Raw genomic sequence first — 27,378 nt, forward strand, 5'->3', positions numbered from 1 at the left:
ATAGAATGAAGGAACAGACAAGACTCAGGCTGGTAAATAAATGTTTTATTCCAGCTGAAATGCTGTTAGAGGCACATCACAAAAGCAGCAAGGCCCTCCTAGAGTTCAGACTGCAACCCCTGGATCCCTGGAAGATTGCAAGAAGGCCAGCAGCTGGACCCCAGGAAACATTGGACAGCAAGGATCCCTAGACTTCCCACCCAGCTGGAATGAAACATATTGCCTTCATCCTGAGGTGCCATGCCAGTCCTCTTGCCATAGCATCCTTCTAGATGGGGCAGCTATTGCCGGTGCCAAAGAATGGGGTGGTGGTGGGATGCAGATGTTTCCCACCTTCCCCTACAGTCAAAGTGACTGGGGATGACCTTGCAGGTGCAGGAATGCCAGGTACGCTTTGGCAGCAGAACAAATCAGGCTAAAACTAAGCAAATGTAAACAAGGATATTCATAGTGTATTGGGTTTTTTTCCTTCTATAGATAATTTGCATTATTTGCTCTGGCTGTGGAGTGTGGGGGTTTGAGTTGCAGAGATCGGTGTTTTTAACTGGTGTGGCAGTTTTCCATCCTGAGCACACACTGATATTGTTGGCCACACGTATCCCAGTTTTAGTCTGTAAAACGTTGGAGGGGATGCACGCTTGCAAATTTTCACACAGGCCTTCTGTGGCTGCTTGTCAGTTTCACGCCTTGTTCCTTGTCTTTTCCACCCAGCCCAGAAATCTCCCCAAATTCTCTTTATTCTCCCCAAGGCAAACTCCAAGAGAGACAGGCAGATAAAAGCTGCTGTTTACATATCAAATGAGAATATGCATGTGATTTTTTTCTGCAACGCCATAATAATAAACTTGATGGTGAACGGTGATGAGGAAGTAGGTAGCTAACTACTACAGTGAAAGAAAAAAAGTATAGTAGAATCAGAAGAAACCATTTTACATAAAGCAACGCTGGTGGAATAGTTGTTCTTATATTCACATGAAAATAAACTTGTCCTGGATTGGTTACCCTCCAGAGACTGGATGAACGCAGCTGGAGAAAAACAGTAGATTTGGACAGTACTACTGATAGTTGTCTGCTTTCCAAACAATATAATCAGTGGATGGAATGTATTGTGTGTTACACACAACCCTAAACTAGTTGTGCCAGGGCAAAATCGGGACTTTCTGACAACAAGAAACACCTCTTTTTATATATAACAGAAGTAACAAGTTGTTAAACCATATGATTTTAAGAAATAGCTGGAAATCTTTTACATCCATTTTTCCTCTTCATCATCCCCTTGGATTTTAAAAATGGAAAGCAAATATCCAAAAAAGAGAAGCAAGAAATGTGTGCAAGTCTAAGCAAAAATATACAAACCTATGTAACTAAAGACTTGAGCCTAGGACTTTAGTTTGTTATTTGGAATCAACGTGTAAAATCCAGATCTCCTCTGGAAGTTTGTTCCAAGATCTCCTCCTGAAGCCCTTCCACAGTCCCTATAACTGTCTGGGGCCCTTTTTCAGCTTTAGTTCTTCATAGGAACCATTTGGCCTGTCCATACTATTCTAACTAGAAAGAGTATTGTAAAATCTGTGAAATCACAGCAGCTCAGCCAATGACCTGAAGTGGCTCTAAAAATGACCTTTACTTTTTCAGAAGTCACACTTGCAACGCTGGCAAAAGGTGAGAGAGGTGAACTTCAGAAACATCTGGAGGCCCACATATTCCTCCTTTTTCCTTAACATGGAATTTCAAAAGATCTAAACTTGAATAAAACTACAGCAACTAATATTCCTTCATTAATACTGTACAACTATTAAAATGCATGGAGAATAATAGGGAAAGGTTGGCCACCCACAGTTTAGGCTCTTCTACAAGTTGTGTGAAGCAGAGCTTGGAAAAGTCACTTTTGCGAATGACAATGTTCCAAATTCCATAGTATTCTAGGAAACATAGTTCATAAAAGTGTTTTTTCCAAACTCTGCTAAGGACAGAACACGGTTTCCTGGACTCTTTGGTAAAGAAGACACATAGCCCTGACTAGAAGTATTTCACAGTCCTCCAGAGGACTATAGAGATGTAGCTGCTAAACCTGAGAATGTGGGTGGATGCAGTCCTTGCATCTCTCGATGGCCAGCCCTCCAGAGTTTCCTCTCCTAGAGCAGTTCTACACCAAAGATGTTCTCTCCCCAGGGAACTGCAGTTTTATGTCAAGAACTAGGAACCTCTTAAGAATTCTTAGCAATTGCAGAGGGAATGTTTAATATAAAACTAACAAACATTGGTAGTGTAGGTATACCTTCTTGAAACACAAGGAGCGTTGTGATTGTGCTGTGTGTGAGCAAAGTGTGATTTTGGTTGTCCTAGTAAAAGGAAAAGAAGGCACATAAAGTGTGATAGGGGTGAATGGGAGCAGAATGTGGGAAAAGTTGCTTTGGCGGTTATAACTCCCAGAATCTCTCAGATTCTGGAAGTTGTCGTTTAAAAAAGTAACTTTTGAAATAACAACAAAAAAGAACATTTTGAAGCCTTGGGTGGGAGTGGAAGAGGGAAGGAGTTACCCCCAGCACCAAGTGAGCTGGGGTCTAGCACCAAAAGGCAGGTCACTTGCTAACCTGCAGAAGAATAGATTTCAAAGTCCTGATTAATCCTCTGCCATCCCACTTTTTCAAACTATTTTGGGCAAGTATCTGTGCTATTTAGGATGTCATCAAAGGTTGGCTCTTAGTGCACAAAAGTACTCTGCAATGACACAAGTACCTGACAAATTGTTGCACAACAGCACAACCCAGTTTACTTATGGTGCTTGATGCTATGGAATTGTGGCTACACTGATGTAATTATATACAGTACTACACACCTGGTGGACAGGATCTCAACTGAAATGTCCAAATTGTGCCTTTCTCTAGTGATGATAAAACGTTTAAGCATTAATCCCTCATGGGTGTCCCCAAACATGTAAAGGCTTGCTTCCCCTTACTAGAGAAGAGGCTCACTTCTGTTAAGTCCCTTCTGAAAAGAAGGGAGGCTGACACCATTCAATTCCACCTGCAAACTGAGGGCACATCAAGGCTTGAAAAGGTTGCTTTTTGGAGCTGCAACTCCCAGAATCCTCCAGACAACATGCTCACTGAGAATCCATTGGAATTCTGGGAGCTGAGTCCAAAAAACAACAACAATACCCTTCTCCAATCCCTATGACATTCCCCTCCCTGTGCAGGGAAACAATTCAAAGACTACAATTGAGCTACTATTGCCCAAAGCATGTCACTACCTACCCCCTGAATTCAAGGTCTAGCACCACAAATTCCCTTCCAGATCCTACCTGGCTCAGTTGTAAAACTGTCCTCAGCCCAACACAAACTTGGTTTTTGCACTTACTGGCCATGTTCTTGCTGTGAGGGACTTTCCATCAGATAAGGATGTCCTCATAATTTTATCCCTTTAGAAACTGATATTTTTCTTTCTTAATGAAGGCATAATTTTGTCTGCATGGTGAAGAAAACCAACACACACCCTCCTTCACTTCCTCCAGTAAAACTATAGCCTTCCCATGTATCCTGTACATCACTATAATGAGAACACATGCATCAAATGGAAAGGAACAGTGGGCCCAGAGACACATTTTGTATCCCTCTCCATTACCGCAGCTGTGGGAAGATGGACCACTTTTACCTTGTCCCCCCAAAATTAGGCCAAAGTAGGTAAGAGAAATACATCCTTCCTAACTTCTATTTGCTCATGGGCTTGAATAAGTTGGCAACAACATTTCTAGCCTTTTCTTTCCTAACATGCTTCATGCTTCTGCTTCATCTTCTTCCACCCTCAAACACACAGACAACATTGCAAAAGCACATGTCTGTCAATAACTGCACACTCCGAGTTCATGCCAGGGTAGACTTAAAGTAGACAAGACTTTTCCCATTTCTAATGGATAAGGAGACCCAGGAGGAGGATTAGGGCCAGCTAGAGTCTAAACTGGTAGCAGGAATGAAGTCAAAATTAACATGGTTTGGAAACTGAAGTTGGTTTTCACTTAAACTGATGTGGATTAGGCTGCAGCCTCCTGGAACAGTCTGAGCCTGGGCTGAATGAGGCAGTGTTCTTATGCAACAAACTTGTAAAGTATGGAGCTCTTTGGGTCTGATTTCTGAGGAAGGAAAACATCTTAGAAAAGTCCAGTCCAATACAGATGGATGTTTGGTCATTGGCATCTCTAGAATGCAGGCTGAAAGTGTAGAGTTGAACTTGAAGACCAAATTAAGTAGTTTCAACTAGGGCTGAAGGAGTGAAGCCTACAGAGAACTGAAGTCTGTTGAGGCAGACCAAAGCATTATTGAGTCTGGTAGGGACAAAAGACAAAGCAGAAGGTGACATTGAAGCTTAGTTGAAGGAAGGAGTATCTCCTGATGCAATCCAGCACATGTTTGCTAAGCAAGTATGAGACCTTCTTGAGGAATTAAAGCCTTTAAAATACCTTCTTATGCCTGGCTTGGTTGGAAGATCAAAAGGTGGAGAAGAACCAGGGCTTACTGGAGCAGTTCAAGCCTGGTTTAGGGATGGGAGGCAAGCTCCCGAAAAGCCTTCTTATTCAGCTGACCCCTTCTGCCGGCGCTTAGAAGGTGGCACAAGATGGCGAGGCAGATCAGATGGTAAGCCATGTCCTTCTAGCTTGACTTCAATCAGGTGGCTGGCAAGAGCAAACTCCTCATCATCCAGCATGCCATCACGGTCTACGTCACTGAGCTTCCAGATTTTGCCAAGGACGGAGTTGGGCAGCTTGGTGGTGACCATCCATGTCTTGGCCTTTGTGCCACTCAGCTTGCCATCCATTGGAGATAAGTTGTAGAAGATCTCATCATATTTGGGTTTGTCCTTGGTCACCACCCATTCATCTTCATCCATCCCCTCATAGGCCCCCTCGGTTGCTCCTTCAACAAAGGGACCATTCCGGGTGCCATCAAAGGCGCCACCATGCACAATCTGCTCAGGGACCTCTGTCTCCTCCTGGCGCAAAAGCGGCATCAGCTTGGCAATGTCTAGAGTCAGCAGCTCATCCAAAGCATCCACCATGCGTGGCTTCAGGCCATGGAATTTGGTGAAGTCATGCACCATCAGCATTTCCTGGGGAAAGAACAAATCAGGGAGGGGGAGATGACATAGCCCAGAGGAATGATCCTGCCTCCTATAGCTAATGTTTCTGCCCTGACAACATTCAAATACAGCACTACACACATTAATCTTTGTTCCTCTAAATGTTTTGGATTTCAGCTGCCATAATCCCTGGCACTTGACAGGTGCTTCTGACAGCTAAAGCCCAAAGTATTTGGAGGCCTCAGGTGTTAGAACCATTGCATTAAGTAACAATGAAGATGTGCTGTGAAACTAGTTAGGATGCAGCTCATCTATCACCATATATCTCTCAGACACAATGCTCACAGAACCATGTTCCTCAAGAAGCCTGTGGCAGGTTACAGTTAGCCAATAGCTTGTCTACTTGCATAGAATCATAGAGCTGAAAAGGACCACAAATGTCATCTACGTAATCCAATTTTCTGCCATGCAGGAATACACAATTAAAGCACTCCCCAAAGATGTCCCTCCACCCCTCTGTTGAAAGACCTCCAAAGGAGACTCCACCATCCTCCAAGGTATTCTAGTCTATTGATTAACAGCTTTTACAGTCCTCACCTGCATCTTGTTGCAGTCGGGGAAATCGCCAGGTGAGATGTGATGCTCAAGTTGGATCTTGGCAAAAATAACAGGCAGTTTGTTGATGAGCTGTTTCTTCTTGTTCTCCTTCCCAAAGACAGAAGGCATCTCCCTCTTCAGATGGCTGATAATGTGAGCATGGACCTGGGGGTCCAGGAAACAGAGGGAGTGCATTAACTGCTGGGGGGCCCATTCCTTATGTTGGAACTGTTGAAGTTTTTGGAAGCTGAACTCCAAATGCTGTTGAAGAATCACCACTTTTCTACCATTGGCGGAACTGTTCTGGTGTCACAGAATCTCCTTGGGGTTTTGAAAGTTATTAGAAATAAGAAGGAGGTAGAAAAAGATGCCGGCAAACCAGGAAGGTTCTGTGGGGCATGGCTGGTGAGGGAAGTGCTCAGGTGAAGGCAAAGGAAGTGAAGCCTAGCAGCCAGAGTAACCAAAAACTAAAATGCTGACCAAAAAGAAAGAGAGGACCCAAAGCTGTGGTGGCAGAAGAAAAGACTAGGAAGTTGGCTGGAAAGGAAAGAAATGCCAAAAGATCCAGGTGAGAGCTTAAGAAAGTTACTTTTAGGAGGCTGTGCCAGAATTCTGGGAGAATTTCTAGGAGGTATAGCCAAAACAAGGAAGGTTGGAGAATAAAAAGGAGAAGTATGAATTCGTTCAAGCAGCCCAATCTTGTTTTAGACTTTTAGTGAAACGGTCTAGGAAGAAGCGGGGGGGGGGGGATCTACTATATTCCCTTTAGTTGTTAGTTGGGATGTGACTAATGAAGCACCAACATTTTACAAAAGGTTCTAGCATAGAAACCTTGCCTCTGGAGGAAGGGCTGCATCCTCTGCTTCTGACTAGAAGACCATGTTCTCCGGCCTTTCTGGAGTCATTTTATTCCAACTCTTAGCTAGATTTATGTCCCATTACTTCCTGTGCTAAGCGACAAAGCCTATTGTCTGGACCAGCAGAGAAATCTCCACAGAGTCAGCTGGATACAGACAGTACATCTTGAGGTGATGGCTAAGCGAGTACCGGAGGCGCCTGGGGCGTGAGAGAGAGGATTCAGACTTTAGCAAGACAGGATGCAGCAAAGCAGAGGATGTGTCCGTAAAGAGCAGAGAAAGGAGCCAGGTTGTAAATCTTGCCTGCATCTCTGATAGGGGAATAGTTGAACTGGATGGGAATATGGAGCATTGAGTTAGGACCGAAATGACTCTGGGGCTGAATCTGACACTCCTGAGGTTCTCTTGGGGCTCCCCAGAAGGCAATGCCACCTTCCCAATGATACCATAATTTGGGGCTCCCCAGCTTTTCAATAAGCTTCCCCCCATTGTAAAATTCTGAGACGCCTCTCCTTGCAGATGCGCACAAAAAGAGCCAATATCACATTAAACTAGAGTATGCCATACCCTCCAACTGTCCTGATTTGTCAGGGACAGTTCTGAGTAATCTTTTCTTGCCCCACTTTTTCAGCTGCTTTTAGAATGCCCCTGTTTCTCCGTCCTTCTCCCATTTTCCACCTTTGGCTTCAGCTTACTTTGAATTGCTGCAAACTGAGTTCAAGGCGCCAAATAGTTTGCATTCCATTAACTTAACAGTAGGGAGAGGAATATTGTGCTTCCCAGCAGACTCAAGCAAAAGCTAACTGCTGCAGCCTATCCTTGTTTGTGTGTTCTTCCTTATTGGTAACTTTTGTCATCTTGGTCACACTATACTGTTGCTTGTTTACATGTGTACTAGTTTTCGTCGGTGAAAAGTTGGAAGATATGCCATTCTTTTCCAGGCACCTGAACCAGGTGACAGCTAAGGGAGTAATGCCAATGCTCTTGGGAAGAGTGAACATTACTGGAGGGACTTCTAGAGTCCTCAGATGAAGCCATTATTGAAGTACCTTTTGTTAGAGGAGAAAGAGTTGGAACATGCAAATGGAGGGAGTGAAGTTGGCCCCAACAATTGTTCTTATATTTTTACTGCTACAAGTAGGGAAAGGGTTTAGGTTTTATTTATTTTTTGGCTTGTGTGTCAGGATAACTCTGTTAAGCCATGGTGAAATCGAAGTAACTTGGTTAACCTTGTGTCTCACTATCTAATAAAGAAAATAAAGGCTATGCACCAGAGCTTAGGAAAATACTTTTTAGAAGTTGTTCTTTCTCTTACGTATTACAAGTAATTTGTAATTACATTTGTTGTAGCGGTCATTACTCTTTTCATTATGTTCAGTTACTTTTTTGAGGAAAAACAGCGCTTAGGATTGATAATAGCATAACATTTGAAATATTCCTCTGAAAGTGCTTAGAAAGTAAATAGGAACCATTACTCATTACATTGATAATAAAGTTTGTGAATTAAATAATGAATTTGCTTTGCTCTTATTTCTTAAATGCCTTTTGAAATGTGTTGTGACACCCTAGAAACTAGCCTTAGGTAACTGCATTCGTTGTGACTTGTTATTTCTAAGCTCTGCTTTGAATGTTGTGGACCCCCAAACAAGGTTTCCAAGCTCTGAGGACTCTTTTCCCTAATGTTCAGCTCACGCCTCCACTTCTCTCAATTTGGCATGGTTAAAAAGGAGCGAAAAAAATCAGCATTAAAAAGATGCGGGTTAAATGGGTCTAGCGCATGCCCCCCCCTCTGAATCTCTTCAGAGAATTGATTCCAGTGGGAACCAGGGTCTTTTGAACCAGTTCAAACCGATTTGCAATCCAGTTTAAAAGGTAGTGGGTATCAGGCCTAGGATCAAGGCCCTGGGATTTATTTAATCAGGACCGCAGGGAAGGCGCTACCTTGTCGGAAAGGCTTAATGAGGAAAACAGAGCAGAAATACATGGGGCTGGGAAATAGGAAAGGGGTGGCCAAGCCCATAAACACATCGTACCTTCAAGCACAATGCACAGACTTCCTTTGTGGGGATGTAACCATTGTTCCAGTTGGAGAGCGGGTGGGTTCTCCTACTAAGGAGAACAGGAAAAGCAGCAGTTTAAAAGAAAGGGGGGGGGGGGCACTGAAAGAAACAGCAGTGTCCTTCAATGGCGAAAAGAGAATGAGGGTCCAGGAGGGGAAGATGGTAGAAGTGCTCCATCCAAGGAGAAGTTATCCTTTTTGTGGTCCAATTGCTTAAGCCTTTAAGAGAGACTGGTACTCTCCATGAGTCCCTGTACCAGGAGGAAGGCAGGATATAAATCAATCAATCAATCAAGTGTGGGCTGGACTATAACTCTCATCACCATCTGTCTGGGGAACGATGGGACTTGTAGACAACACATCTGGAAGGCACTCAGTTGTGGAAGGCTTCTATCAGATGACACAACTTTGAGAAACAAAGCTCTTTCCATCAATGGTAGGCAATTTAAGGATGAAGCAAGATACCGAATTTTGAGTGGAGGATACTCCATGACCTTTGAGGCAATAGCCAAATAGGCAAAGTTGGCTAGTGTCTCTCTTCCTATTCATCCTGTCTACAATGGGACATCGGTCCTACTTATCTCAGTTTGGTTGGAATGCAACCATTCCCCTATTGGATTAGGCCATTGAAGAGGACCTCCCTTTTAGGTTTCTTCACCATCTTTCATATTGTAATGGAAACACCATTTCAGTGTACTGTACAATCTTTTCTTTGCCCTCCGGTTCCATTACAATAGAAACATTCTGCCTGTGGTCTAAGACAGAGGTGGAGAAAGCACAGGTTGCATGTGTTTCTCAAGACTTCTGGACTGTTTGATGGTTTTGCCATAAACGTATTCTAAGGCCACCCAGCTTTCCCATAAAACTGAAAGGGGACCTCCAGCCATTCTGAGTTGATTTCTTTCCATATTTTAAAACACTTTTGGGACTTTTGCTTATGCCTAAATCTAGAGGGAAGGGTTAGAATCCGCCCGTCTTTCCTGCATTTGAACTCAGTTTGCAGTTATTGAAGTAAGCTAAGGACAGAGTGGGAAAGTGGGAGGAAGAGAGAGAAACCGGGACATTTTAAAAGCAGCTGGAAAAGTGGGACAGCAGAGGATTAATCTGGACAGTCCCTGACAAATCAGGAGAGTTGGAGGGTATGTGATGTTCTTTCTGAGGAATATTACCATGAGTCCCTCTTCCTCGTTTCATCCCTTTCCCTCCTCTGGTACCCCAATACTCACCCTGACCAGACGGGCTCTCTTGACCAAATCATTAAGCTTCCTCAGGGCAGAATTCCGGGGCAGGTTCTGGATGTCCGTGAACAAGTCCTGCTCCTCAAGCTCAAAGAGCCGTCGGTTGTCAGAGATCATCAGTGGCTCCGACCAGAAGGACCCGATGTAGACACGCAGCACCTCGGGGGTGTTGAACACCTTGCCCAGTGACCACATGAGGGCACCATAGACCCGCATCAGCTGCTGCGTCTCCACCATGTCGGCCTTGTTCAGGACCACCCGGATCTTGTCCTCGTTGCCCTTGAGGGCCCGGATGGCCTCTGAGAACTCGTCTGAGATCTCCAGCTTGTGGGCATCAAAAAGGAGGATGATGAGATCCACACGCTCAGCAAACCACTGCAGCACGGCTGGGAAGTCATAGCCTGAAAAGAAAAGGTTTGTGGGCCAAGAGGTTATTCTGCTATGCTTTTGAAGGGCTAATAACATGATTTCCCATTGTTCTTTTGTGGGTTTTGGGGGCTATGTGGCCATGTTCTGAAAGAGTTTATTCCTGATGTTTCACCTGCATTTGAGGCTGACATCTTCAGAGAATGAAGATGCCTGTGAAACGTCAGGAATAAACTCTTCTAGAAGACGGTCACATAGCCTGAAAAAACCACAAAAAAACAACAGATGCCAGCCATGACTTTTCGTTACTCTCAGAAACAATGAGTTGAAGCAAGTCATGTTGTCATGTGTACTGTGTTAATTTTTCCCGGCAACAATGTTCCCTCCAACTGTCCAAAATAATCCAACTGAGCAGGTCGGTTCTAGTCAGCATTACCAACAGGATTCAGGACATAAGAAGCCTCCTTGTGCTACATTTAACCACTGGGCTCATTACTGTCAACTCTGATGGGCAGGAACTCTGCCCATCACCAGTGCTTAAGAAAGAGTCAACTGGTAATCCTACCAGATTTTCAACCATTGAGTAAGGAGGGATGGCACACTCTCTTCTCTTTTGCCTCAGGTAACAAAACAGCATGGGCTGAAATTATATTTCAATCCAACACTGGACTCCCCACTTTTCCTCTTTCTCTCTCCTAAATCTCACCCAGTTGGGGCATCTCCTCAAACCAGTTTCATTAAGGAAAAGGCAAGACAGGATGCTGGCTTTCATGTTAGCATTCCCTCTGACATTTCACAGACAAAAGCCATGACATGTGTGGGCCAAGCAACACTGCAGAGAATCAAGATGGCAAAAATTATGAATGGGAAAGAAGACACAAGCCAGGAGAGGCTGCGGCAGTTTTATTTTGCCTGACCATCCTGGGAAGGGTAATATTCCTCCCCTTACTATGAATCTGGATCAGATTCATAGCTCCATTGACCTTGAAGCCACCACTAAAGAGGAAGGAGAAGGAGACGGAGAGTTTGTCCTACAGGTAACATTTCAGTATGATTCTTCACTCCCACCAACCTGCATGCCTCTTCCCTGAGCAAGGAAAGCAGATTTCCCCCTGTGCTTTTAGCTTACATTCACCTCTTCTCTCCCCGCACGCCACCCCCATCAACATGAAACAAGTTTCATAGCTCTCTCTGCTTTTGGATCCCAGCCATCCACTCAGCCGCTCCTCCTCATTGCCTCTTGGCAGCTGAGGTTCACAAGGGCCTATTCCACAGCACCAAAAAAGGAAACCAAGCGTTCCATAGGAAAGTCTGAGCAAGGAGGGCTCATTGTTCTGACACACTAAAGAAAAATAATAAAGATGGGAGATCTAAATAAAAGGAGGGGGAAACTGGCCACGCAGCTCTTATCTTAGTGAACCATGGGGCCTCCTTGGCTCATGCAGGGGAAAAAGAGGTTGCCAAAGGTCTAAATGGTGGCACATGCTTTATTTTTGGGGAAGAGTCTGCAATGCTCAAGACCGGATTGGTGTCACAAGATAGAGTTAGGGAAGGTTAGACAAAGGAACCATTCTCTGCCCCAGTTTGCCCCAGGGCTGGCAAAAAAACCCCAACAAAAAACCGAACCAAAGAAAAACAAAAAACCCAAAGCCTCAGAAACTTGCAAAAGCTGGCCTTCATTTATTGGACTGCAACTCCAAGAAGCCATGCTGGCTCAGAAACTGTAGCAGTTGTAGGCCAAAGCAATAACTTTTCCAAGATGTGGGAAAGACTGGCAGAGCAACATTTAACACTAAGGTGGACAGTGGATACTTTAACTGATAAAACAAATACTGTACCTCTGGGTATGTGCAGAGTGCTTTTTGTTCCTCGTGGAGGAGTTAAGGGTGAGTCACACACTTAGGAACAGGCCAAGAACCAAACCTTAGAAAAATGATTTTTTTTGGACTACAACACAGAATGGTCTATATAGCTCCATGTCAGGGATGCTTAGTTATGGATTCCTGCACTGTCAATTCATTAGATCAGAAGACCTTGGAATGCCTTTTCAGTTCTATGGCTCTGCATCCCAGAATTCCCAAGCTGGCATAGTCATTGAGGGAATACAATGAATCATTGTTGTCGTGTGCCTTCAAGTTGTTTCTGACTTATGGCAACCCTAAAGTGAACCTATCACGGGGGTTTCTTGGCCAAATTTGTTCAGTGGGAGTATGCCATTACCATTGTCTGAGGCTGAGAGACTGTGACTTGCCCAAGATTACCCAGTGGGTTTCATCAAACCCTGATCTCCAGGATTGTAGTACAATGCTCAAACCAGTACCCCATGATGGCTCTCCAAGGAACTGTAGCCCTTAAAAAGGTAAAATTTTGAAGCTCTGAAGACTTTTTATATTGAAAGGCACAGTTCCCAAGCAAGCCTGAGCCTGCCCTAATACCTCTTTTGTAAAGAAATTAACAATGGAGAATTGGGAGCGTTGGCAGGAAATATCTGGTTGTGCCTCCATTTCTTATCAGCTATTGCATTTCTGAAGGATCTTGCAATAATTGTGCAGACAAGAGGAGGATTCCAAGAAAGATACAAAGATCAATAACGTTCAAAAGGGGATGTTTCCCATTTTCCCTTTGGGTTTATTAGCCAGAAAAATACACCACACAGCCTGTTAAAAGGAGACCATTTTCTAGGTAACTAGCCTGTGCCAGGGCCAGTCCTCCAGGAGGCCAGAACAGATAAATGGACTCTCCGTCTCCATAGATGCAGGGCATGGAAAAATTACTTTTGGGGGCTAAAACTACCAGAATCCTCCAGCCAGTAAGTCCACTGTCTCTAGTCTGATATAACAGATAAAAGTTCAGGAACAGCATGCTCATTGCAAGGCTTGGTTAGGCCCAGGAGAATGAAGGATTGTTGAAGAGGAATGGTGTGCCTGGAAAGGATTTTTCCATCAGATTCTTGTGTTTATTTAAGAAAGGAAAGGAAGAGAAAGAGAAAAAGAAGCAGAAGGAGGGGGTGAAAACACAAAGCATGTGTTTATAAGCTCTTCCTGTTAAACATAACGGACATCCACAATGGATCATCAGCAAGCAGAAATAATAAAAGGGAGACCCACATAGCCACCTTCCCCAAGCCAGTACCTCCAAAATGTTTTGGATCAGGACTCAAAATACGTTGGGCTTTTGTGTGCCATCATGCAGCTGTATTAAGCATACCCTTTAACCGTCCCTTTTCGTCAAGTATAATCCTGATTAATTCTTTATCACTATACTTTTTGAATTGCTTTTTAAATGTCCCAGTTTCTCTCCCCTTCTCCCACTTCCACACTTGGTCCTCAGCTTACTTCAGTTGCTGCAAACTGAGTCCAAAATGCAGAGTAGTTTGCACTCCATTAACTCCATGGGAGGAGAAGAAAGAAGGGGACAGAATCTTGTCCTTCCCTGTAGTCTCAGGCAAAAGCAAACTGCTGTAGCTTCTCCTAGTTTGTGTGTTTATCCTCATTAATAACTGTCACTATCTTGACCACGTTTTGATGTTGCTTGGTCACATGCGTACCATTTTTCAGCTATGAAATGTTGGAGGGAAAGGCACAGGATTCCAGATTTTGACATTCCAGAAATCTGATTGGAGTTGTGTGTTTCATTGCAAACAGTGGCACAAGCACATCTTTCCCTTCCTCGTCTTCCAATGAAGAAACAATCATTCACAGTGATGGGCAGGCCGCTTGGCTCCCACATGTCCTGACACGCCGCAGGAATTTCCTCTCCACTTTGGAACCCCACAGCTCCATGGCTGCATTCAGGCAAGAGAGCCAGCAAAAGGCAGGCCTGGGCTGGCAGAACCAGGGCAGTAATCAACACATGAGCGGACGGAGAAACAAGGAGAAACCTTCTAGTCTGTGTAGGTGGAATGGCCGGGTGAAATGTGGGTGAGAAAGAGTCAGCTCAATTCCCAAGGCAGGAGGGGGAACTTTTTCCAAACATACCCATAATTTTCCAGCCGTCTGAAGCTCAGGAGGAGGAAGTCTGTGCTTTTAACTGTGGTGGTGAGACTTGAAAGAGGCCTCAGGGCCATGAAAACAGCGGCCTCATTCCCACTACCTTTTAAACCGGATCGCAATTTGGTTTGAACTGGTTCAAATGATCCTGGTTCCCACTTAAACCGAATCGCTGAAACGATTTGGTGAGGGGGGCCATGCACCAGACCCATTTAAACCACGTCTTTTTGACGTTGATTTTTTCTGCGTATTTTCAATAAATTGGTTTCACGCAAGTGTGAACCACATACAGATCGGAACTGATTTAAATTTGCCGGCTGGAGCGGGTCCATTTTGAACCAATTCATGCATGAATATGAACCACAAGTGGAATATTTTAGAGGGAAAAAATGTGAAGGCAAGGGTAAAAAAAAAACCATTTGAACAAATTCTGCCAAGAAAATGCAAAGGTAAGTTGGTATTAGCATCACCATAAGTCAGGAATGACTTGAAGGCACACAACAATTGTAAGGCGCTCGGGGTATAAGTACTCTAATAATAATAACAACAAGAACAAAAAGGCATTACTTTTGTGGGCTATAATTCCCAGAATCCCCAGCTGGCAGTGGATTCTGGGAGTTGTAGCTCAAACTGTACAGTTTCTAAGCTCCACCTCTACAGACCAGAGATAAGAAGGACAGGGTGCATGGTAGTTAAGCAAAGGACCACCCATGTATTGTTTTGTTGCGCTCTGCAACAGGCAAATGCTAACCTTTGCTTCACCCAGGCAGTTTCCTAGTTACCACCTTTGCATGCAGACATGCGAATGTTCCAGGTCCTGGAAAGGATCCCTTCTTCCTCCTCCTCCTCCGTCCTTGGCACTGACAGAGACATTCCTCAGCATGTTGCAAGTCAATCATTGTGCATTCAGTTGCCATGGCACAAGGGGTGCTTTTCCCCCACAGAGACTGAGCAGACTGTGGCTTCTCACCTTCTTCTATTTTGTACCATCCGCTTCCTTCAAGTCTCTCCCAACAAAACCCCCAGACAAAATTTGATTGCAGCTCAGCCCTGTCTAACCTTAGCCCTCCAAGCCTAAGCAATCTCCTTCTGGATACACAAGGGTATCTTTCCCTCTGAGCTTGGAAGTTGGACTTTTGAAGTGTACAGCTTCCACAATCCCGCAGCTAGCATTTCCATTTTCTGAGAACAATATACAAAGAGAGAGGCAATGTGGCTCAGTCAGCATAGCCAATGTGTGTTGTAGTCTCAAAAAGTAACTTTTAAATTGTTCCAGTTTCAACTCCTCCCACTTTCTCCCTTCAACTGAACAAAATGAGTTCAAACACAGAAGTAGTTTGCACTGGAACTCAGCAAGGGAAAGAGGAGAAAGAGGGGACAGCATCTTTCCTTTCCCTGCAGCTGCTCCTAGCTTGCCTGTTCTTCCCTTTTAAGAACATTTGCCATCATGATCATACTCTGATGTTGCTTCGCACACATATCCCAGTTTTAATCTGAGAACATGGGATATATTGGCTTGAATGACGCTGGGAATTTACCATCCAAAAAAAGTAAGTTTCCTATACTGTGCTTTCTCTACCTCTATATGGTACCGTCTGGAAGGTTAGACTATTCCTTCACTCTGCCAGTTGCTGAATCAATGGCACACTCATCTACAAAACATGTCCCTTGTAATGAAAGTTAGAACGTAACATATAGTGGAAAGGACTCAGAAGAATTTACTGATGCAGAAGAGCCTAGCTGCACAACAGCACACATCTTGTTATGATCCCAGAAGGACAACTTGTCCACAAGGAGGCAGATTCCTGGCATGCCACTGCAGTAAACAAGACCATATTAGTTGCAGGGTGCCACGTTTCTCTAGGTTCCACTTCACCCTATTCACTGAGGTGGGGCACGTTCAGATTCCCCACATACCTTCACATAAAATATAGAGATAATACTGGAGACTTGTGTATCTCTCCAGTTATTAGTCTCTGCGGACAGCAAGTTGGAAATCATGAAAGGAGGTGGAGAAGAGAGAGCCCATCCTCTCTCCATAGGCCAGATAGGTTTAGGATTGCCATATTTGAGGGTGCTGTCCAGAAATCCTAGTTTTGGTGGGTCACCTCTGGACAATGGGTGGAGGTTCAAATTTTCATCTCAAGGCAAGAGATAAGGCTTGATGCAAACCTCAGTCAGAGAGCTTTTTAGCAAAGACTAATTAAATCAAGTGTTACAGTGTGCAAGTACATTTCATTTACAATCAGGGAAAAATTATGGGACATTTTAAAAGCAGTTTAAAAAAGGGGACAGTAGAGGATTAATCAGGAATTTCTCTGCAAAGTAGGGACATTGAAGGGTACGGTGATGACCAGGGAGGCATCCCTAAGTCTCAGGTTTTTGCCTGGAAATTTCAGGTCCTGGGAGGATCATTAGATAAGTTATTTTGAGGAATTAACATTCCAGCACGCTGACCAGGGGAAACAAGAGTTGTAGTCCCCCAGAATAGCTTTCCAATCTCTGGTCTTGCTGGAATGAAACACCATCCAGATTCAGCACATCCCACACAGTGGAAACCAGCAGTTCCAAGGGGAAAGGAGTGCAGGAATGTAAGCGTCAGAGGGAGAGCCCGAAAGGGCTGCCCCAGCCTCACCCTGTCCTCACGAAGGAACTTCGGGTGGAACATGTTAACCCATGCTGCCCAGGAACAGAGTGCATTGCAGCCCCATCTCTCCCTAGAAGCTCCATTGGGACCCAGTGTATTTCTGCAGAATTTTCTAGCATGCAAAACCTTCTATTCTTGTCGCTATTGTTGCAGCCTTCCCTTTTTATTCTTCCAAAGCCTACTCTCTGAAGAAGGTTGCCCAGAACCATGTAAAAAATATCCTAGCTGGGAGCATTCTCCCCTCTAGATAAAAGCACAAGATTCATGCCATACTAGGAAAACCTACTTCTTTGAATTTAATGGCCCCAACCCCCAAACAACATATCATCCAAAACAGGGACATAGCCAAGGGAGGGGGGGTCTGTGGGGTCCTGACCCACCCCCCTTCCATTAGAAAAATGAATGGCATGTACTGCTGCACCACCGCACCCAAGCCCAATTATAATGGTGGCACTTAGTCTGCCCCCCCTTCCTAAAATCTTGGCTACGTCCCTGTCCAGAATCATGATTTTGGGGGGGATGACAAGCAATGTTGTACAAAACAGTAACTTTTCCAACTGCGATCTCTCTCCTTTGCACCAAAAGCAGTATCAGATAAGAGGGAATTCTATGCAATTCTAAAGCTTGTATGCTTTTTCCTAAATACTGGTTGATTGTAACTAAAGAGCCAGATAGAGAAATATGCTGCATATGGTATCAGCTGACTAGAGGACAACCCATATCAAATCCCTGCAAAGCAATAAAACTCAGATGACTTCAGCCAAGGAAACCTTCTAACGTTTGAGCTGCTTCAAAGGGCTGTTTTAAATATAAAATGGGGGCAAACTCTCATCTGTGCTGTTATGAAATTCCTAGGGGGCAAATGTATTAACTTCACTAGCAGTTTGTTTGTTCTTTGCCCATGTCACTGAAATGTTTTTGGAATCCCCTGGCCCTCATCTCAAGGGGAGCACTTGTGTCTAGGTTCAAGAGTGCTCTTGAGAAACCTAGGAATGTGAATAGCCCATCTCAAAACTGTTTTACCTTTGGACTGCCTCCCTCACATCCATTCTGATCCCATTCAATAGCTGCTTTCATATCTTATTTGTTCCTACTTGAGCTAAAACTGTCCTTGCATTTTATAAGCTATTGTACAATATATGTATTTCTGTGTGCATTCTGCACTACCTAGGAAAATTATATTCAGGTATGTTGTTCCCAAAAACCCATCCATGTTGGCTGGGGCATGCTGGGAGCTGTCACTGAATGAAGAACATCCCCAAACTCTGTCAAATCTGACCTTGCACTGACTCAGAGTCTCTCTAACCTGTGTTTTGTTCACACAACCAGGGTGTGTACATGGCTGTTGCTGTTGCTGAACTCCTCCCCATTCCTTTGACAGTAACATAAAATGCAGAAATTTAGAAGAGGAAGCTTTCATGCCTTCCAACATTTCACAGATAAAAAACTGGGACATATGTGGCCAAGCAACAAGAGAATGTGATCAAAATTGCAAAAGCTGTTACCAAGGAACAGTGACAGTTTGCAGCAGTTTGCGTTTGCCTAAGCCTACAGGGAAGGGCAAAGCTCTTCATCTCCTCTTTCCCTTCCCAAGTGAACACAGTGGAAACTATTTCTTTTTTACTTTGAACTCAATTTGCAGCAACTGAAGTAACCTGATGACAGGAGAAAGTGGGAGGCGGAGAGAGAAATTGGGACATTTTCCAAGCAGCTGAAAAAGTGGGATGAGAGTGGATTAATCAGGTCTGTCACTTCCAAACTGAGACAATTGGAAGGTAACAGTTTTATCCAGAAACTTAAGTTCTTTACATTTTTGCATATCAAATTGCTATCAAGGGCAAGGGGAGGGAGATTGGGAACCTGAATCCTTGGGACTACTGTCCTCCCTGCCACTCTGTCTCCCCATAGGGCTGCTTCCCCTTCATGCGGGTAGGGCTTCCCCCCCTACAGCTGCTTCCTTTGTTTTGAAATGAATCTGCGCACTCTTTGTTTCCTTTGAAATCAACCTCGGAGAGACTGAATCAATATTTACCAGCCCAGACCTTGGCAGACAGGAACACAATAGGGCTTGATATACCGAGGCCTGGCCAAGAGCCACAAAACACCCAGGGATATGCCAGAGCCAGCAGAGACTATGAACATGGGAGAAGAACCAAGCAAAGGCTGCTTGGGTACTTTCTGAAGCAGGTGCAGACACGAAGGAAGCAGAATGTGGACAACTTACTCTTTCAAACAACTCCCAGAACAGGGGACTGGGAGATTCTGGGAGTTATCCTTCAAAAAAATAATGTATTTCCAATTTCAGGAAAGAAGAGTATCATGGGATACGAGGCTGATAAATGTGCCGGTTTCATTTCTCATGTTCTTTCCTTTGGACTCCTAAAGAAAATTGCACATTTTGAAAATTTCTCACCAAAAATGATCCAAATCTGGTATAACTTAGGAGTTTATTACAAGGGATGGATCCCGTGCAGAAATGGATTTAAAAATCGGGGGGGGGGGGGGGGGTTGTAAAGGTGGGTTGATTTTCAGACAAGTAAGTAAAGCAACATTAACGCAACATTATCCCAAATGGAAAGTCGACAAAGCCTGCTCCTTTTTTACTTTTGGGATTTTCCCAAAGTAAAAAGGAGTGGGTGTTGTCTACTTTCCGTTTGGATTAATATCACATTAATGCTCATTAAACCTTACATTGTGTGAAAATCAACCCGCTTTTGCAAGTTTTGTTCACTTTCTGTTCAGGTTAACCCCTGACATCGTCTGAGAATCTAACCACTATTACGGGGTTTTCCCCAGTTTAAGTTCAGTTTCTGCACAGGATCCATCCCATGTGATAAACTCCTTAGTGTCCAGGGCTTAGGAGCAGGAGGTGGCGATGATGGGCTTTTGTTAGCAGTAGGTCTTTAAATAAATGATTAATCTGCACCCTCCAAGGTTACTGATTTGGCAGTAATGGTCCTGAATAATCCTCTTTTTCCCACTGTCCCAGCTGCTTTTCATGTCCCAATTTCTCACTTTCTTCCCACTCCCCGCTTGTCCTCAGCAGTGATAAACTCAGCTAGAGAGAAGAGAAGAGAAGAGAAGCTGGAATCGTTCCCTTTTCTGTAGGCTCAGGCAAAAGCAAACTGCTGTAGCCCCTCTTAGCCTGTGTGTTCTTCCTCATTGTGAACTTCTGACGTCTTGACCACACTCTGAATTTCCTTGGCCACATGTGTCCCTATGATCTATGAAATACTGGAGGCCATGGGTATACTGTTGTAATCACATCCTACATTAGTAAAGCTTGGATTTGATGAGCCCCACAGCTTTAAATTCCCATTCAACTTTTTGATTCAGGATTTCCATGGATGACTTTGAGTGTGCACCAAAAAGAGAGCGACAAATGTCCACAAGTCCCCAATACCTGTCCCCATTGCCTTACCTCGACTGACGCGTTGTTTCGCACCTGACAGGATCCCCGGGGTGTCTATAAGACTGATGCTCTCCAGAACCTGGTTGGGCAAGTGAGCACACATGAACCTAAAGGGAGAGAAGGCTAGAGTCAGGGTGAGAGGCTTGTGGAGAAGAGAGCAGTGAAAAAAGGGTTGTGTGTTGCACAGGCACCTTATGACAATCTACAAGCATCATCTAACTAGTTACGGACAACAGAGACTCCAGCTCCCAGAATCCCTCACCAATGGCTATGCTGGCTAGAGCTAGTGGGCATTGTAGGCCAAAAACATCTGGAGGGCCACAGTTGTCCATTCCTGGCCTCAGCCTTTGAGCACAGAACACCTAGATTTATAATTTATTGATTAGCTTTAAGTTACACCTCACCTTTAGGCATAATTGTATTCAACATTTGCTTTACTCTTAATGTATTTCATAAGCTGTCTTGGAGATTGAAAATCAAAAGGTGCTTTATAAATATGTATTTTAAACAGGAAATATAAAATTAAGCAGAGCCTTTCCTGCATTCCTTGAGAAAACCAGGGTGTTCTTAAATTTACAGCTTCCACCAGTCCTGGCTCCAAACCTTTCTACTCCGAGTGAAGGACAAATATGCCATTCCCTTCCCTTTTGTGTGTCAAAACATATTGAACATAGCACACTAACCTATCGGAAGTAGGTAGAGTTGTTTTCTTATTTATGGCGTCTTCCCATTTTCTGCTTTTATTCCATTACAACAGTGTCCTGTATCCAAATCCTGGCAGATGAGAGGAGCTTGATCAAGGAACTCAATCAAATGTTCCTTGAAAATGCAGATGCTGTGCAGTTACCTCCCGCAGTGGTGCAGAAAGCTGCTCTCTCTGTGCCTACCTAGCTGAAGCAGCTATATCAGGAATATGCTCTTTAACATTTCGCAGGTGAAAACTGGGACATGTATGGCCAAGCAACATCAGAGTGTAGTGAAGATGGCAAAAGTTATTAAATGAGGAAGAGCCCACAAGCTAGCAGCAGTTTGCTTTGGCCTGAGTCTACTGGGAAAGGCAGACTGCTGCTCTATCCTCTTCCCTCCTGCTGGGATAATTGAGTGCAACCTATTAAAATGGGGTGACATAGGATTGAGATGACTGTCCCTGCTAAGTTAGGTCATTTGGAGGGTATGCAGTTATTCTGTCTGCCATGGTCAAGGTGGGCAACTTCTGCGCCCCTCAAGATGTCACTAGCCCGCAACTCCCAATATCCCTAGCCCACCCAGCCAATGGAGAGGAATGATGGGAGGTGCAATCCAACATCATCTGCTGGGCCACCTGTTCTACGCCTTGGTATAGACATTGTGCCTCAAAGCAGCAGAAGACAACTTTGTTCTGTCTTCCACAGATTTGTATTAACTTCCTGGCTCCACATAATCAATTAGGACAAATTTGCTTCTGCAATTGAGCTTCCCCTCCCTGCGATTCCAGCAATTTCAACATGTCGTCATTGATTAAGAGGAGCCAGCAAGTTAAGACCAACACATGCTTGATGTTTGCAGTTAGATTTTTTTTATATCTCTCAGTTTTATCTCATTTGGGGCATGTCAGATTGTGGGGTTCCAGGGAAACAAGGTGGGGAAGACAAAGAATTGAAGCAACAGCTGCCAAAAACCCGGCTGTGCTATGCGCCTAGGGTGGAGTTTATGTTTACAAACCCCTCGATGGAGGAAGGCGCATGGATCATCCAGTATAAACAAGGATGCTAAAAGTAGAGCCTGCCGGAAAATACCAAGGGACATCCAACTCCAAAGTTTCCCACTGTCTTGGGCCAAATGGCAACTAACAGTAGCTTTAAAGAAGTCTGCACCTTTCAAAAAGAGGTTTGGGACTGAATTGGTCTCAGTTTTATAAATAGATCTCAGGTTAGGCAAGGCGATGCAGCAAAGGAAAAACAGTGGGTTTTCTGTCAGTCTATGAAAAGGCTCAAAATCTCTGCCCATAACACCGTGGCTTTATGACAGGCTGAGAACCATGCAGTCTTCCAACTGGAATTCCCATTAGCCTTAAGCCATAGTATAATCAATGCTGGGGAATGCTGGGAGCTACAGTCTAACAGCATGTGGAGAGATGCATGATTCTTACCCCTTCCATAAAGAAATGCCCATGCTGATTCTGGGATTCTGGGAATTGTAGTCCAAAAAGTAACTTTCTCCAGCTTGGCTTTAAAGTCACCTTCCCTGCATGTTTTCCCCTCCCACACATGGATGTAGGAGCTATATTCCAGAAATCATCTCTTTCTGTTAAGATTACCACGGAAGGGAGAATTTCATCACAGACCATTTCTGTCTAGGCTGAAGAAGTGGCAGAAATTTCTCCCATCTTGTGCAAATGCTAAGGTCACAAGATGCTCACCCTACACTGCATGTGCATTGAGCAAGTGTCGTTTGATATTTCAAGATCTGAGTTAATATTCTGACTTGGTTCTAACTGTCTCTCAGTATAACAGTGGACCTTCTACAAAAGAAAGCAACATTTGCTAAAAGAAGGTTGGCTCTTAAAATCAGAGCTTGGAAACATTACTTTTTGGGACTATAACTCCCCAAATCCTCCAGCTATCATCATAACCATGTTGGCTGGAGGATTCTGAGATACAGAATCAAAAAAGTGCATTGTATAAAACTGTTTTAAATAGAGATGTGTATAGCCAGCAGGTGTAATGGTTTGAGCATTGGACTATGGCTCTGGAGACCAGGTTTGAGTCCCCACTGAGGCATGGAAACCCACTGGGTGACCTTGGGCGAGTCACAATCTCTCAGTCTCAGAGGAAGACAAGCAAAACCCCTCTGAATAAATTGTGCCAAGAAAACCCTGAGTTTATCACACAAAGGAGATCGGGAGTTTATCCCGTGAATATCTCGGAAAAATCGCATAATTACGTGAAACGATTTCACACTTTGCACAAAACCCGCCATTAAAGCGGTCACAAAGAAATATTAACACACATTTTTTTACTTTTGGGATTTCAGTGACAATGCATTTCCGACATCACTTTATTATAATAATTATTATTATTATTATTATTATTAACCTTTATTTATAAAGCGCTGTAAATTTACACTTTATGTGTGCAATTGCATGTGATCATCATTCACGCAATTACTCTCCATTTCTGCTTTATTTGCAGGATGCTTGAAATGCGCTTTAATCTCTCTTTAATGCCAAAATTAGCCCCAGTGTGATAAACTCCAGCGATAGGGTTGCCATTAACCAGAAATGACTTGAAACCACGCAGTAAGAAGTGTAGGCATAAAGGTGGGGAAGAGACTCTTTCTCTTCCCACATGGTCACTCTGGTCTTGTCTTTCTTCACTGTGCAGCACAGCTGCTATGGGCACAAGAGCCCTGTCCTGTTAAGCATGTGGCTACCCTGTGCTGGGTAGGCCTTCCCTTACAAAGCTCATGCTTCCCATTTCTCCCTGGCCTCTGTCTTGTGGGAACGTCTCCCTCCTGGCTCCAACAGCCAACACATCTGGACAGCTAATTTATTTCCTAACCGTTGGGAGATGCTGGGGTGTTACCAGGACATCCTGGCACAGAGAGCCCTGCTGCATTCCAGAGAGCTGGGCTCACATCCCCCACCAAAGAACTTCATCCTACTTCTCTCCATTCCTCGCCCTGGCAAAGAACGAGGAGGGTGGGAATAGGTGCCCGTTTACAATCCACACAGAGCTCTTTCTCTACCTTGTGCTCCCCTCTCTGCCTAGTTGGACAGTATCTGCAGCAGATCACAAAAGAAAGAAAGGGAGATCCCCAAGAGGGAGCAGAGTTTCGAAGTTCAATTAATCAATCGATTTTATTTACGGTCTTTGACCAAAGTATCTCAACAATATATTATTATTAACCAGTAAAAGCAAACTTACAAATATACCAGTACATCAACATAAAATCAGTTCAAACATAAATGTGCATATAGACAGATAGCACCTCACACCAGGATGGAGGGACCTATCTTCTAGCAGAGTCTAGTAGTTAAAGAGTGTTTCCCCAGCAAGAATCATGAGTATTATATTTGGACACTGTTACCTAATTTAGGTAGAATTCAAAGAGCTAGGGAAAATCTGTATGCAAAAGCATCTTGCAGCACTTTTGAGAATAACTATGGGCTCGAACAGGCAGGACAAAATAAAGCTGCTTCGGGTCACTTTGGAGGCATGCTGTTTAAACGACACATGCATCTTAAGAGGCCAGAAGCTGCACCAAAGCTATGCTCCAGTCCTTAGGACTGGAGCGTGGCTTTGGCATGGCTTCTGGGCTCTTAGGACGCATGATGCATCATTTAAACAGCATACCTCCAAAGATGGTGGTTCTTTTAAGAGCAAGGGCCCAAAGCAAAGATGAAATACAGTTTCAATCTACATCCTTAGAGATCAGATCCCTGTTTGCATTAAGTTTTTAGTAGTGCTCTGCCCCACCCCAATGCATGGTGGATTGCATGATTCTTAGAACAGCCATCATTTTCTTTTTTTATGATAGCTCTTTTAAAAGAAGGAGACAGATACAAGGAGGAGGAGATGACCAGCTGCAAAAGATGCCTCTAGCCCTTTTATGGTTGCACTGAACAGAGGATTTAGCTGGGGCAACTTTTCTCTCACTTAACAAGATAAACTGCTAAAAATATGTCTTCTATCTTTCTACTTTTGATTTTTTTAAAGAGTCAGTGTCTTGTTCTTCTGGCTAAAAGTCCTTGATATGAGCTGTCAAAACTACTGGAGAAAGCCAATGTGGCGTGAGTGTCGGATGAGCATTGGGAAGGCTAACCCTGCTTTCCAAACATGAAGGTTGCTGCATGATTGTGGGGTGTTCGCTATTTTTTTAGCCCAGCTTTTCTCACAAGGTTGTTCTGATTATACCAGTGGTGATAGTGAGAGAAAAGAACTCTACCCTACACTGAGCTTCTTGGGAAGCCCAGATACATGGCCAGAGTTTTGTCCTGGGGTGGTGGCGGCTGTTTATTTATTTACTTATTGCATTTATATCAATAAATTGAATTTACTGAATTTATATTCTGCCTTTCTCCCAGGATAGGATTCCAACCCTGAAATCCAGTGCCACATTGAGGTTAATAAAGGTGGCTCTTGGGTATGAAAGATCTCTCCTGTCTATCTGATCCCAGTGTTGCCCAAAGAATATAAGACAGAGCTTTAGACAGAGATTGACCGTTGGTCCATCTAACATGGGCCTGTTACAGATTGCCAAAATAAAGCTGCTTCGGGTTTCTTTGGAGTTATGCTGTTTAAATGATGCGTGGGTCCTAAGAGTCCGGAGGTCGCGCCAAAGCCACACTCCATTCCTAAGCACCGGAGTGCAGCTTTGGTGCAGCTTCCGGATTCTTAGGATGCATGCATCATTTAAACAGCATACCTCCAAAGAGACCCAAAGCAGCTTTATTTTGGCAGTCTGTAACAGGCATCAGTATCAACAGCTCTGACTGGCAGCACTGCCAAGTTAGTTGAGTGCAAGTGATTTTTGCACTTTGAACTCAGTTTGCAGCAATTGAAGTAAGCTGAGGACAAAGGGGAAACGTGAGAGTAGGAGAGAGAACCTGGGACATTTTAAAAGCAGCTGAAAGATGGGACAGCAGAGGATTAACTGGAGCTCTCCCTGCTAAATCAGGACTGATGGAGGGAATGGTGTTCAAGCTGGTAGAGTGATTGAAGAATGCATACAAAGGCCAGAAAATACAAGAGAAGGAAAAGACCCCTGGTTGGGGCACTCACCGGTTAAGAAAGGTGTTTCCAAAGGGGTTGAGTTTTCGGAAGGGCTTTTTGGGGTCCACAATGAGAGCGTTGCCTGGTATGATCCCCTCTGTTTCGCCGTGCATTACAGCAATGAAAGAGTCCGTGGTGGGCTCAGGCCCAATGCGGCTCCCAGGGATATCTTGTTCCAGCAGATATTTGATGAAGGTGGTCTTACCAGTAGAGTACTGACCCACCACCAGCACCATGGGCTTATTGTCAAAGTCGGCATCCTCCAGGGCTGGTGAATGGAAGTCATGGAAGCGGTAGAACTCCTCCACTGGCAGTAGTTTCCTCTTGTAGAGGTCCTTGAGGCCCTCCGTAACCGTGCGGATCACCTCAGGTGTCTTCTTCTCATTCTTCTTCATCCAGCTGAACATCTTGACTGTGCTGGGAAGTGGCACGATGCCTACTCCCTTGGAATGGAGCTCTAAATCAAGAAATTGGTGGTGAAAACGAAAAGAGCAGGGAGGGGTAAAATGTGACCGAAATTAAAGTCTGGGTGGAAAGCCCACAAATGCTTCAGAGATGTAGATCTTGAGAGACCAAAAAACAGGTAAGGCCCCAAAATGTGACCCAAAGACGTATGAAATCTTGTGTTGAAAAGATATCCGGTGAGTTTATGGGTCTCTTTCTAATCTGTTCAGGACCCGAAATAAACGTAAATCAGCAGATCCTTTGGGTGGTGCCTCTGCTGTAGATCTTCTCAGTCAAAGAGGCTTGACTTGGGTGGGTTGGTCCAGATATTTAGAGAGGTCAAGAGCTCTGATGAGTAGATCCCCTGAGAGATCCTTTTCCACAGGAGGCAAAGGATCTTCTGATGATGTTCTCTCAGCTCGAAATGTGCTTATTATCCAAAATGCTGGTCCCCAAAGCACAGAATTCACTTTGCAACTGGGAAAAAGTTGCTCATAGGTGGGAATCACTGAATTTCTTCTGTCTTTGAATAAAATATGTTACTTTCTTCTTCCAAATGCTATGGGAAGAGGCAGAAAGCCAGCAACAAACAGTGCAGTACAGGCAAGGACAGTGTGGGTGGAAACACACATACACACTGATGCCAGCTTCAGATGGAAAATCCCTCTTGTTTATTTGTGGAAATGGTGATTTTTTCCTCCCTCTCTTCTTCTAAGATCCCAAGAAGCATCTGAAGAGGATTCCTGCTTGGAAGAGGAGCTGGCTGTCAGGATGAGCAGCTGCCAAGAGGCAGGGAGCAGAATACATTAACATAAATTATTTGGGATGGGATGGGAGTGTTGGGACAGCCAACAATTTGAGAACAAATAATGTGCCAAAAAAATTATGAACATTCCCTGCTCTCTCCATTGCAAGAATGTGGCTTTGGGAACTAACAGCCTCT

General features: G+C 44.1%; 1 protein-coding gene across 1 annotated transcript; it reads right to left on the bottom strand.

Annotated features, from left to right (window-relative positions):
- Positions 1–24: 24 nt before the first annotated feature.
- On the bottom strand, positions 25–27,378 carry EHD2 (EH domain containing 2). The gene is made up of 5 exons (XM_089479521.1): positions 26,001–27,378; positions 20,248–20,345; positions 9,813–10,225; positions 5,671–5,835; positions 25–5,103 (listed from the first exon to the last, which is right to left on the bottom strand). Exons 1-5 carry the CDS (start codon positions 26,396–26,398, stop codon positions 4,567–4,569), a joined length of 1,611 nt encoding a protein of 536 aa, XP_089335647.1. The 5' UTR covers positions 26,399–27,378; the 3' UTR covers positions 25–4,566.

This window comes from Sceloporus occidentalis, unplaced genomic scaffold (genome assembly GCF_023333645.1).
Source record: "Sceloporus occidentalis isolate IW3139 unplaced genomic scaffold, rSceOcc1.0.p SCAF_13, whole genome shotgun sequence".
In the NCBI taxonomy this organism is placed as follows: Eukaryota; Metazoa; Chordata; class Lepidosauria; order Squamata; family Phrynosomatidae; genus Sceloporus; species Sceloporus occidentalis.

Bases quoted from the DNA above. Each gene is read 5' to 3' on its own strand.
- EHD2 (XM_089479521.1), bottom strand. From the start codon at position 26,398: ATGTTCAGCTGGATGAAGAAGAATGAGAAGAAGACACCTGAGGTGATC. The intron at 20,346-26,000 runs GTGAGTGCCCCA...CTCTCCCTTTAG, and splicing joins GGAAACACCTTTCTTAACCG to GTTCATGTGTGCTCACTTGC. The intron at 5,836-9,812 runs GTGAGTATTGGG...CTGGACCCCCAG, and splicing joins AGAGAGCCCGTCTGGTCAGG to GTCCATGCTCACATTATCAG.